At 41.7% G+C, this 13,845-nt stretch overlaps 1 protein-coding gene across 1 annotated transcript in view; it reads right to left on the reverse strand.

Annotated features, from left to right (window-relative positions):
* Window positions 1–13,845, reverse strand: part of TGM5 (transglutaminase 5) — a 189,993-nt gene that overhangs the window by 71,538 nt on the left and 104,610 nt on the right. Inside the window, exon 4 of the mRNA XM_085619303.1 lies at window positions 13,404–13,522. Coding sequence (XP_085475429.1) covers window positions 13,404–13,522 — 119 coding nt within the window. The remainder of the gene's footprint in view (window positions 1–13,403; window positions 13,523–13,845) is intronic.

Raw genomic sequence — 13,845 nt, forward strand, 5'->3', positions numbered from 1 at the left:
CACTGGACAGTACTGGAGAAACCGATGATTCCGCCACACATTAGTGATGTCTCCAGATACTTGTTCATTATAGAACAGAAATGGGTCCATAGGCTCCAGTGTGACACTTTGGGACTAAATGATGATATTCCCTGGACCAGCATCTAGTTAGAGGTACTGATTTATCTTTACAATGAGGTACATATTCTCTATTCTTTGCTGTGCCCTGGGCCTGTGATGACAAAAATGACGTTCGCAAATGCATTTTATGGTGCTGAACGATAGCTAGCATCATATCTTTCTGGCTCTTAGCACTTAGAGGGAACAATATAGGATAATAAGTTGAAAAACCAAAAAAAAGATAAAAATCAAAAATCAGAAAATAAATATAAAAAAATCCCTCTCATACACAATAAGATTCATAAGAATATAATAGTATAACAGACTACCAAAATACACCCTAAAAAGCAACCTTAGTGATTAAGAGAAACAGTACAGACACTACACTTCTCATGACAGCGTTCTGTAGTTGCATCTTTATATACTAGTATTGCTGACTCTGGTGCATTAAGTTATGTAGCTGTCATTTGTCTGGGTTATTTTGACAAACATTATACTGCACGTGGTCTGCAAATACGAGATTATTCAGCAAACACTGTTGTTTGTTGACGAGGTACTAGCCAAACTACATCTCCCATGAGGCATGACATCATTTTGGAGTCCAGCAACCTAACGCCGCGCGCCTGTGACGGCGAGGTCACGTAGCGCTATACGCGTTTCTGTTAATTTTTCTGTAAGTTAAAAAAATTTTATGTAATTAATTGCAACTGTTTAAGGAGACAATCAAATTACAACTTCATCCCTTTTGACACCATTTTGTAGTTTGATTCATTTTTGGTGTCTCGCATCTAGCCTAAATTAGTCCGGCTGACACCGGTGCATGAATTTATGCAGCTGCCTTTTTCCTGGGCATTCGTTAAACATTATACTGCACGTGGTTTTACACCACGTATGCATTTCGCGAACGCGCTGGTTTTTGCCAAGCCAGAAGCAGTACTACATTTCCCATGAGGCATGACATCATTCTGTAGTTCTGTAACCATTCGTCGTGTGCGAGGAACGGCAAGGTCACGCAGCGTTAGGCGCGTCTCATGTTAATTGATTCACGCTATTTAAGCAAACTTCCTGGTCCTGATCGTTGCCTCCCACCCTGCTCGGTAATACTTGGGGCAACGACGGACAGGTAAGTGTTGGCGTGCTGACTGTCTCAGTCTATCCATTGAGGGTATTTTTGGGACGTCCTCACAGTGACCTGCCTAATCTCGCACTCGCAGTAGCAGGGGCGGTGGGGACTAACATGTGTTAGCCTTACAGTGACCCACTTAATCTCGTAGTATCAGAGATGGTGGGGACAGCATGTTTAAGCAGAGCTATTTGATCTTGAATTAGACGCGAGTTTCATGGATTTAAAACCGCTACACCATGGTTCTTGGTATTTTAATAACAAATAGGTGCCATTCTGATAGTTGGTGGTTTGGTATGGGCAGCTAACTGAGGGGGAGGGCACACTAGTAAAGAGCGAAAGCATTTTGCGTTTAATTTCACGCAAGATAGTCACTGAGATTGACTTTGGGTTTTCTCAGTTTTAAGAATATTTTCTGTTTTTGTCACCCACGATTTAGAGCGGGCCTCCTTTACCTGAGCCAGGTTCCAGGGTAGGTGAGGTGCAATCCCAGATCACGTGGGGTAAGCATTGTGTAGATTCCTTTACAGCAATGAACAGGCAGACCTACATAATGGGCCTGTTTGAAGACAGCACTGTTGATGTTTGAGGTTGGATTTTGTGTGTTAATTGTCCTATCTCCATAGGTGATGCTTGCACCCTGTGACTCAGAGGATTAGGACACTTTGAGGTCGTATTCATTACAACCCTGTTTGTTTGTTTAGTTTCACATTTTTCTTATATTAGATATGTGTGGGCACGTTTCACTATTGGAAGTGTACTAACCTAATGCAGTAGCATAATTTCGAAGAACAAAGGTCCTGAAGAAAGCCGTGGGCAATATTCCCTGTTGGCTGAAACATGTCGACCCATATTTAGCAGCAACTAGTTAGTACTGCTTAAAACTTTGATACACTTTTTTAATCAAGGTGTGCGGAGTGAATTGAATTACATCGTACTCTCTACACAACCTTTTTTAGATTTCACTGTCTTTCTTGCACTGCACTTTTACTTAGTTTGGATGCCACAGTTTTTCACGTGTCTTTTTGACTCATACTCATCAGCCCGAGGGAGCAATAGAGCTTCTAACTAGCGAGGCAGTCTCCATGATCAAGAGACATACCTCTGCCTAAGTTGGATACCAGATGATATAAACGATCATGAGAGGATTTCTGCTCTCACTATCTACCTCATTGAATGAGTAAGGTTGATGGTAATCCACGCTCTGCTCTAAGAACGTCCGGGTCTGATTGGTTTTACACACCAACTTCCTTCTTCTTTATCTTTTGCGCTGTCTGCTGTTAGACCCCCAATTCTCTTGTGTGTGTATAACATTAAAAAATACAACAAGGTAGAAGAACAGATAAAATAAATAATTACATCTCAGCATCTTAAAACATCTGCTAAAACCATGATAAAGAAAAACATATTTTGGGAGTAGATGAAAATTGTAAAAACAATAATGCTGGTTGCAACTGTCTAAGGTTCAATGGTAACAAAAGAGGGCAGATGTATTTATAGCTAAATGTATTGAACCTAGGGCAAATAAGAACAATATACAGTGAGTGAGGGGTAGAAACATTAGCACACGTACACGCTGGTAACTCAGACAATTTAAGCCAACCGTAATTGGCAAACATGAACTGGGAAATCAATTTCAATCTAAAACGGGTCAACAACCTTCTATGGTTCCAGGACATATCAAGGGTGAGAAAAGGTTCCAAACCATAGTTGATTTGACCATATAATAATAGCTCATCGAACACTTAGCTAGCGCAATAGCCTCCCTCTCTGCACCCACCTTGGCAGTAAAGGCCTATTTGACCTACTCAATATCCGCTTTGACAATACAACCTGGATCAAAGAAAAGATCAGGTCTGCCAAGGTCTCACATATTGCTCATAATGGTTTTTAGCCAGGGGATATGGAAATGGAAAGATTAATACAAGATTTATATAAATCCCCAGGAACCCAGTCAGGGCCTGGGGCTTTCCCTGAACAGAGGGCAAAAATAGCAGATTTCACCTCCTCCCAGCGAAAGTGAAGCATCTTCTTCACCTGAGTACTAGGGAAGAGAGAGGTTAGCCCGTCAGAATCATAAATAGCCTCAAAGTGGCTAGTCCAAGCATGTTATGTGACTGCCAGCGCCATGTTAGACAGATGCTAATAACCAAACAGGGTCTGATTCACCACTCTCCAAAAAGCTGCACTGTCCTTCAAGGTACAAGTGGCAAGTACATTCTCCCAGGCCCTCTTAAGTTAATGTTTTTGCTCTTTTCAGGCTTCAGACCATAGCGTTCATCACCACTTCATGAATCCACACCTTTTTATGCAGAGCCGCCAGCAGTCTCTATGGGCCCTCGAGCATCTCCTATCGAACTATTTATGACTGGGAGGGGGTAATGCCGATCCAGACCCGGAAAGGACCAGCTTTGCTGTGCTGCAAATACTGGAAAAAGATTCCCAAATGGGGCATCTTCATTAAGACAAATAAGAAAATCAGAATGACTCGAAGAGATCAAACTTAATACAAAATCACGGACAAATTGTGCCCAACTAATCTTACACCCCGGTTCTGTAGTTATATTGGCCCCTTGTATATACGTGATGTGTCCCTTCATAAATCTTACCAGTAGAAGGTAGCTGAAAGAGGGTTATGATCACTCTGGACGTAACATACCACCTTGAAATTTATGAGAGAAAAAAAGACAAGCTGAGGCAAGGATGTAGTCAATGACCCTTCCCCTTGAACGTGGAACCAAGATGGCAGTACTATGTTCCAACCTATTCAGCAGATTAACTACATTGTAGTCAGAAATCAAATTGTTTAACCCTTCTCCCTCTCATGTATGTTGAAAATGAGCAGGAGCCAAAGGAGATGAGTTACTAAAGTTCCTGATGTTATTACAAGACATACAAGGATGCAAATTAAAATCTCCCAATACCAAAATCATTGTGAAATTAGATAATCCAGACAAATAGTCATCCAAAAACGTTTTAAGACCCAAAATGACATCAAAGCTTCTCTAGTCGCGACAGAGTTGTAAGTATTCATGATTAACAGCCTGTAATTGTTATGGAAGATCAGGAGAACACTTAGAATTAAAGGGAATTAAATAATACTCTATCTAATTTACAATCCAAGCACAAATTCCCAAAAGTCACCAGACCACCCCTCGGTCTCCCATGAGTGGAAGGAGTTGCATAAACAAAAAATGTAGCAAAACTTTCCATATACAGGCACCCCTGAACATCCCAGGGCTCCTGCAGACAGATGATATCAAAGTTATTCAACATCTTCATGCAACCCTTGTCCAAGACTTTATCACGCACCCCTGCTACATTCTAACTGAAGACCTTGAGAGCCTTTTCAATTGCCAGAACTGCTGTCTCAAGGTATTGAGGCAGCAATCCTGATCATTAAGCGGAGTCTGAGGCTCAAATCTATTCTTAAGCTATATACTAGGATTCAAATTTCAGGAAGGTAAGGTTGGAGGACCATAAGTCTGTCTAAAAGGCAACATCCCCCCATACAGATCTAGCATTGTGTGTTATGGGTACAAGAAACCTAGAGAGAGTACTAAAATATTGCTGCTCAATGCTGTGTTGTTCCCAAAATTGAAAAATATATGACCCATCCGCTTTGCATCCCAAAAATGTATAACAATAGTGTCACCATGGCACAACTTAGGGCCTGATTGCAATGCGGTCGGAAATGGCTCCGACAGTCAGTCGGAGCCTTTCTGACCGCATCGTAATATGCCGGTCAGATTCCTTTCCGACTGCCTTATTACGATGGAGGCGGTCAGAAAGGAATCTGAATGGTCATTCCGACTGGCTTCTGACGGGCCCAGAGACCCCGTCCGCCAGTCGGAATACGGCCAGTAATCCCAAGGGCAGCTCTTTCCGCACCAGGGTTTACGATGTCGGGTTTCGGCAGTCTTTCAGTGCCGCTCTTTCCAACACAGAAAGGCTGTCAGAACTCTTTGTGGGGGCCCCCAGCAGGGCCCCCTTAGATGCACAGCCTCCGGTTGGAGGTTTAAGAGCTTGGTGCCTGCCACGGGGTGCAGGGATGAATTGCACCTCCTATTTTACAAAGGATTATACATTCCATCCAGAATACATGCTTCCATTGTGAAGTATAGGAATGCGAACTAACAGTGTTTGGGCGCGTCCTAATTAGTCAGTCAGTCCCTTGACCGAGACGATGTTGGGCGGAGAAAACTCTGCCTGACATCGCAATGAGGCCCTTAGTGGTGTTTCCTACACAACCAAATCTTCGTGCAGTGATGATCTCCTCATATAAGGGCAATTCCGAGGTAACCCATTTTGAAAGCCAGTGGGTGACCTTGTCTTTGAACTGCTCAAAGTTTTCTGTGCTATTACCTTTTAAAGGGGAAACATTTGTCATCACAAGGACATAAGGAGTTGAGACGAGGGGGGGGGCCTGAATGACCAACTGACAGGGATTGACCTCTGGAGTAACATTCAATGGAAGAGGGTGGCGATTTTCTCCGCATGAAGGGCCAGAAACTGTATGCTCAATGTTAATTGGAAGAGAAATACTAGGGGGAGAACTACTACGGGCTACTGTGGACTTGGATGACGGTCTGGCCGCTTCTTACTTTTATTAGCAATAGCCACAGTTAGGATCTCAGGACTTCCACCTTTTGCCTCCAATCTTTTTGGGGTGCGGAGGGGTCACCAAAGGGAAAGTCAGTTGGCAAACCCTATAAAGTGGCATTAGAAACACCATGGGAAACTTTGGGCTGGTTACCAGAACTATACAACACCTTCTCTATTTTCTCTACAAGCTGAAAAATATGATCTAGGGCCCCCCCCCCCCAGCTTACCCACCATCTCTTCCAAGTTTGATAAACGAACATTAAGCGCATCAAATGCAACAGAATGTTTCGTGGCCAGACTCTGAGATAGAGCTTGGCAGTTATAAGGTTCCAAAGCTGCGGATGTGGCCTGAGCCGAATTCCCCCTGTTCCCTGACTTGCTTTCCAAGTTGGGCTGACTAGATCACACACTAACCTTTTTTCTTGCCCCAGCTCCTTCCTTGGGAGGTTTGTCTAATATAGTGCTCAGCGCGTGACCTGGTTTCTTGTGATGCACCCCTGTGTCCATTCCTTCGGTCAGCATATCACTGTAGATGAAACGGGCCTGAGTAGGCATAGTAGTGTACAGGGTCTCTGCTTGGGCAGATACAAAATCAGCCTCGGGACAACTGAGTGTCAATTGATCTTCTACATTAGTAATTTCCTCCGATAAAACTTCCACCATATTATTGAGGAAAGTAAATATCGATTTCGGTGTTCACAGCCTTTTATTGGCCATGTTAGTGGACTCCCCTTTCCTCTTCCCCATATCAAAAGGTGAGGATCGATTTAGCCCTGGAAGTCAGTACGCACAACCAAAACTAAAAGGGATGTGTAAAAAAGTCATGAAAGAAGAGACCTCAAAGTCAACTCACCCACAACACCGGATAGGCAAAGCAGATGTAAAGGGGGTGGCACGGGTCCCTTCTTGGCACAGTCTTTGCCCAGGCGCAGCTCAGGGTGCGCCCAGCGCAATGAGTGAGCTGTGCGCTTTATAGCTCTGTGGGCAGTGTCTGCATCTCCAGACGTGTGGATTTATGGGTCTTGAAGTCCCCCAACAGCCCCCAACCAATTTCTTTTTCGGCACAGCGGAAGTGAGTTGTGTGCTTTATAGTGCTGTGGACAACATTGGAGCCTCCAGGGACGTGGATTTATGGGAATTGAATTCCCCCAGCGGTCTCCAACTGGATACCTTGTCCCACGCAGCAGGAGTGAGTTGTGCACTTTAAAGCGCTGCAGGCAATGTCGGCACTTCCAGGCGCGGACTCCTTTATGAGAAGGTAGGTACTCAGGGCATGTTTTGGTAGGTAATTCTATTTCTACTCTCATGTGTTGAAATATCAATTGCAAGATGGCTCCCTTGTAATACACTGATTCTTTTGCCACGCAGACATTTTGGCTTGCAGATTGGCAGGTTGAACATGTGGCAAGATGGTGCCCATGTACGGACAGGTACTCGAGGCATGCATGTGTCCCTTTTTCCACTCTCATATGTATAAATATCGAGGGCAAGATAGCGCCCTTGTAGTACATCAACTTTTATGCCCCTACAGATGTCTTTGCTGATAAACAGGTAGTTGGAACGTGTGGGAACTTTTGGTTGTAGGCACTGTGATTTTTTGAGGTTTTTGGTTAGGTTTATTGATATTGTAGTAATATAGGGGAGAGGAGCTCATGTGTTTTTTTTATTCTATTTTATCTCATTTTCGTAGATAACTTTACTTCGTTGATTACATCGCAACCATTTTGCATTATTTATCTATGATGTAGTGGCAAGAATCATTTTTATTTCCAAAGATTAATATGGCAATGGGTTCATTTGAGTGAAAACAGACATATATCTGTGATTTGGGTAATTTTGTAAGACAAAACTGCTTTGGAAACTTGATGACATAAGAGGGGCACACTTACGGTTATCTGATGGTGTAGTGGTTGTTGTTCTTTAACCAAACTTGTGGTATATTGAGAACTTGCCAAAACCCATGTGGATTTGTTTCTAGATAATTTTGATGATTTAAAGTATATAAAGGAACTGATTACGATGTCGGTCGGAAAGCCTCCGACTGCTAGTCGGAAGCTTTCTGACCGTGGTCAAAGGCTTTCCGTCCGACACGGTCGTTTTGCAGTCCGACCGCCGAATTACGATATCAGCGGTCGGAGCGAAAACCGGCCCGTCATTCCGACGCGGTTCCGACCGGCTCTCGGAGTTTTCCAGCTGGTAGGACCCGCACTGGAATCCCCTATGGATGGTGTTTCCGCCGTCAGGATTACAATGTCGGATTCCGACAGCCTTTCTGTGCTGGCCTTTCCAACACGTAAAGGCTGTCGGACAGTGAATTTGGGGGCCTCTAGCAGGGCCCCCTCGCCTCCCCTGCCAGTGGTTGGTGGTCAGGGGGTACCTAGGGTGCCCCCTGTAAATCCCTGCACTGAGTGGCCAGCACCATGGGGTGCCTGCACAGGGTGCAGGGCTTTACACACCCCCCCATTTCATTATGGAGGCCTGTATTACGGCAGGTTTACGGCCGTAGCACAAGCTCCCATAGAGAAATTGAAGTATGCGACCGAACAGTGTTCGGTCGCATCGTAATCAGGTGGTCGGTCCCGTTTCTGCCATAGTGTAGGTTGGAGGAAACTCCGACCGACATCGTAATTGGCCCCATAGTATTTTTGTCCTAGAGGCGAGTGCACGTTATTTGTAAATATTTTGAGTGTACAAATTTAACGTTGAAAAGTTGAACTGCATGTTCACTTGAAAGGCTTATGAGCACTGGTGACTTATAAGGGTTTTCTTTTTACCTTTTGTGTGTGGGTAGCTGTTTGTTATATCAACAATTATATGAATGTTGTAACGCTGTTGGATACTCAATTCTTATCTTTCTCTTTTGTGTGGTTAACACTGAATGGACCATGTTATGGGAGCATCAGATCAAAATGAGTTAGGTTTGCTTCCCAAATTATCTATCATCTTCTTTGACATGGTGTGCTGCTTGTTTTGACACAAGGGGTGCTTTTGAGCAGTTTAAAGATTGGTGATCTTGCATATGGGACTTTCTATTTCTGTAGCACTAATGTTAAAATATGTTTATGCTTGTTGGGTATGAAAGGTGTAACTTATTTTTATATAGTGTGTGATTTTCTAGCCCTGAGGAAATCTTTCTACAAAACGAAAAACGTGTTGGCCAGAGTGGTGGAAAAAGAAATAAACAAGTGCCAACTGTGACGAAGAATTGGATTTTTGATTTCTGGTGCTCCAAGGCCCATGGTAGTTTGGCAGGTTTTTTTAATTGGCTTAACTTGTCAACCTCTAACTTCAAATTCCTCTCTCATTCCAGCAACTGCTCAATTTACTTTTTGGATCTTATAATTGTGGTATATGAGGGCAGACTTTCTACAAGCCTCTATTACAAACCAACTGCTCGCAACACCTGTTACATACTCTGGCCACCACCCAAATACCCTAAAATAATGCTTCCCTTTTGGAAAATTCCTTTGCCACAATTGTAAATTTAAAAAGGGCTACTTTCATGAGGCCCATCTTTTGGCCAAAAAACTTGAGACTGAGGGCTATCCTTCCAGAATCCTAAAGCGTTTTATCAAACGAGCATGCTATTGCCCCAGAGAATTTCTATTGCCCCCCCCAGAGAGGAAAAGTATGGCAGATTAGTGTGTCTCACTACCTTCTGTATGCAAAGTAATTCCATCACAATAATTGTTAGAAAACACTAGCCATTAATTCAATCTATTGGCATTTCAAACAAACCACCACCCGTTTCCTTTAGGAAAGACAAAAACTTTAGAGGTCATTTGGTCCACACAGACGGTCCAAGAAAACCTGTTGATGTACCTTGCTTATGGGGACAGAATAAGATTGTGGAACACTTTAAGTGTGCAATTGTGTCATATGTGAATCGTCATACAATACTAAGTCATTCATCCACTGGGACATTACCCACACTTTGAAGGAGTACCTACGAACTGCAACATCCACATTGTCTATGCTTTTTAGTGCCCCTGTGATCAAATCTACGTGGAACAAACTACGCAGAAAATAAACGCAAGACTTTCACAACACAAAAGAAGGATACTATGTAAGGTGATGTCAGCGCCACTTGCGTCACATTTTGTTAAGAAAAAACACACAAAATACAACATCAGGTGGCAAGTCATCAAACTGGTATTGATCTGAATATAGATGTTATCTAATGCAAATAAAACATTTACCCCAGTCAAGAGATCTGGGTTCACTGGGTTCCATCTATCGTTCTTTTGCTCACCATGACAGCAATGCCTCTCCCCACTTTGAGGATAAATAACCTGGCTGTTGATGTCTTAGCAATTGTATATATGAAGGACAAAATCGTAGGAGATATTGGGTATCACGATCACCCATTATTCCTTGACATATACTCTGGCTATCTTACTCTTCTTATCCTATTCTGATTCTTTCCTTTTGTGGGCCTTAAACAGTATGGATGTCTACAACAGAGCCTTAAGTTAGGATATCAACTAAACACTCAATAAAAAGAAAACTATACCTCTATCATGAGGTCAAGTACATAATTTGGGAATTTCATTGTCAGGAAATGGGACTGCAGCCTCATCTAATCCAGTTAAAATAGTGCAGCATATTAACAAAAACATTTAGGAAATTTAAGGAGGATTGACATTTATCTGGGATTTTCTTCTTGTGAGAGAAGTTAAATATTCTAAAACTGAATATTTTGCCACTATTCTTATTCTTAGGTATACTATGTTTAGGTTTAACTCTTTTTTTTAGTATCTTCATTATACATATTTGTATCTCTGCATCACAATTCGTAATTAACACCTTGGCATTAACATATTTTCTATTACATTTAGCACTACTGTTATCAGTGTTATCAGCATAATCCACCTTGTGCTTGTGAGGCTCTCATTGTTCTTGAACAAGAAAAAGGAATAACTTGAGGAAGTGAAAAACTTACCGCAAGAAAATGTAAACAGTGTAACCCCTCCCCCCTCCCTCCCTTCCCTCCCCAGAACTGGTAATCATATTGCCTAGCTCCATGGTGAAACTGGTGTGTCGAGAGTGTTCCAAGCTAGATTCAATCTGTGCTGAGTGGTTCTTCCGCCACCGTTAGACGGGGAAGGCGGAGGTACCTCGGGCACATAATTTCATTAAATTCAGCTGACAGCAGGGTCAGAAGAGGCTTCCAAACCCTCTTTAAATCAGGATTCAGAATCTGTGAGGGAGGTATGTATGCGTTCGATCCCCATAATGTACCATAATCTATGGAGCCAACCTGTGTTTGTGGGTATTGTTTGCGTGCCCCAGTGTGTTAAGATATTTTGAAGCGCCGCCCCTAGAGCTAGTCTTATCTGTTTTCCTTTGCGGACTTCAATGGAAACGTTAAAGGGTGCACTATGTTTACATATCTTTCAAGGAAAGGACGAGTTCCTCGAATTGCCCAAAAATATATCTAAATCCTCCTAGGAATCCTTAAGGAATGTTATGTCTGAGGGACGTTTTGATTTCTAAGATTTCTTCTTATATAAAGTGGTATTCTGTCTGTGTTGCTTACCAATATTGCCCTTTATTCTTGTTTTTTTTAAAGTAGAATACAAGCCTTAATGTTATGAAAGATAGCTTTTTCCAGAACTCAGGATCGTCTCTGGTGGTATGCCCTCATGATATTGCATGCGTTATATCACAAGACGAAAATATTGCAAACACTGAATTATACATGGACAGGTCTCAATAGGCATTTGTGGAGTAAACAATAGAGAATATATACATACCCTGCGATGTGGTGGTAGTGGTTGATGTACCGATTATGTTGATATAGTGAATGCAGTATTATTGTAGGCTTATATTGTCAAACCCAATATGCTGACATACAAACACTGTTTTCCTGTAGACACTCTTTTTGTCAGACCAAACTCTCAAAAAATATAGAAGGAAAGTTAATATCTGGCACTGCAATTATTTTGCCAGTAGTTAAATTCGTTTGTGCTTCTCACTCTCAACGTGCACGCTTCTTGGCATTCTTTTGAGACGTGTTGCCCACATGGAGAATATATTTTAGGCACCAAGTAGCTTCAAAATGTTTTGCAAGGTAAATTAGTTTAGGATGCTGCCTATGTATTTGTATAGTCTTTGGCTTTCTAGTCAAAGTATTTGACTCCATAGAGAGAACATTTTGGGGGTTACATATGAGTAACATTAGTTTTGCCCCTGTGGTGCTCTTTCTATGAATGCTCACAGGCCATAAAAATATGGCACACTGTCCTACATAGCACTAAACTCTGGGACTGAGGTGCAAAAACAGAAGCTGGGTTTCAAATATAGATCAACTAGTGTTACACAATTTTTCTTCATTAAGTTCTTATTTAGCCTCAGACCAACTAGCTCCTTTTTGCTTGTCATACTTCATCAAAAGCTTTGTGTTAATTCATTTTAACTCTCATGACAATGTACCATGATCACAATTGTAGTTCTCATTAGTTCATTACTTTTCAATTTGTGGAGCTCCAGAAACCCAGATATGGCATAACCCTACCTCATGAAATAGACACATGTGGTTGAGGATGCAGATATTCACGGTATAATCTTTTGGCAAAGAAAGCATAAGGGTCATCCACTGGTAAGCAGATACTAAAGCAGAGAGGAATAAGTCTAGGAGACCTCTAATGGGGACACAAATTAATGAATAAGTAAGTAGTTACAGAAGATTCCAGTAATATTGGAAATTACAGCTGTAACAGGATGCACCTGTTATCAGTACAAGGGGCATTTCGATTGTATATCTATTTACCAATTTCATCTCAGTATTATTAAGTGGCTGAGTGCTTGAAACACATTGGGGTCAATTTTTGACGTTTCCTGCAATTGCACTTTCTTTGATAGTGTTATGTGCAACTCACGGCAGCAAAGTACTGTATGTGCTTCTCTTTCCAAGAGATGAGCAATAAACTTTTACCTCTCCTGAAATATTTCCAGAATATGCCTGAGTTGGATAGATGTCTATGGGAGTATGTCTGATCACAGTTTAGGTACATGATAATAAATAACAATTGGTTATAACATTAAAGCTTGTATTCTACTTTAAAAAACAAGAATCTAATTATTTCTGAAATGTGGTATTCTCAAGGCCACTATTTGAAGTTCATTTGCATGTCTCTAATCTATGAGGATCCTTAATTAATGGAAAGGTCCAGGGAATCAAGTGTGTTGCAATTCAAAACCCACCAGCAGAAATGTTTGCCAACTTTAGTTTTAAGCAGAGACAAAAATCCCAATATGAATTAATGGAGATCACAATTAATGCATTATGAATTCTAAAAAGTGATGAGTCACCGTGTCAGAATTATAGCTTTAAACCCATGATGAGCATTATGAATTTACAAAAGCCACACTAATCAACGGAGCTATATCAACAATTTCGGGATCTGTGGTTAAAATCTCACTAACAATAGAGAAATATGTTCACAGCAGCATTACAGAGGCACACAAAGAGAGAGAGAGACACACAGAAACAAAGAGATAGAGAAAGAGTGACTCGCAGGAGTCACACACAATCCGTTTTGGGCACCCCTTTGCCAAAAGAGCTGTACTTTACCTGGCCAAAATTCCATGGACATGGAAAAATCCAGTCTTTATTGCCCTGGTAGATAAAGCCATAGTCATTGAGAACATACTCCTGCCGCTGGGCCTCATTCTCCAGATAGACTTCATCGTCTGGGAAATAACAGCATAAAAGGCAAAAAGGTAAATAAATGAAGAAGAAGCCTTTGTGTTAATCCCAGACCTCAACACATAAAACAAATAAAGAATTGTCCTTGTCTCTATCTCTTACTTATCCTTTTCTATGTGAGAAGCCTACAAAATGATAGTCTTTAAGTTATAATGCAAACAGTGTTCCTCTAGGAATCATTCAAACTGTGACCTATTACATTATCCAATCAGCATTAAATCAGTGATCAATGTTCTGTTTTCAAAATAGGCACAGTTATACAAAATCCAGAAAATGTAGGTGCGTCAAGTAACGGCGCTGTGAAAGT

The sequence above is a fragment of the Triturus cristatus genome, chromosome 7, assembly GCF_964204655.1.
Source record: "Triturus cristatus chromosome 7, aTriCri1.1, whole genome shotgun sequence".
In the NCBI taxonomy this organism is placed as follows: domain Eukaryota; kingdom Metazoa; phylum Chordata; class Amphibia; order Caudata; family Salamandridae; genus Triturus; species Triturus cristatus.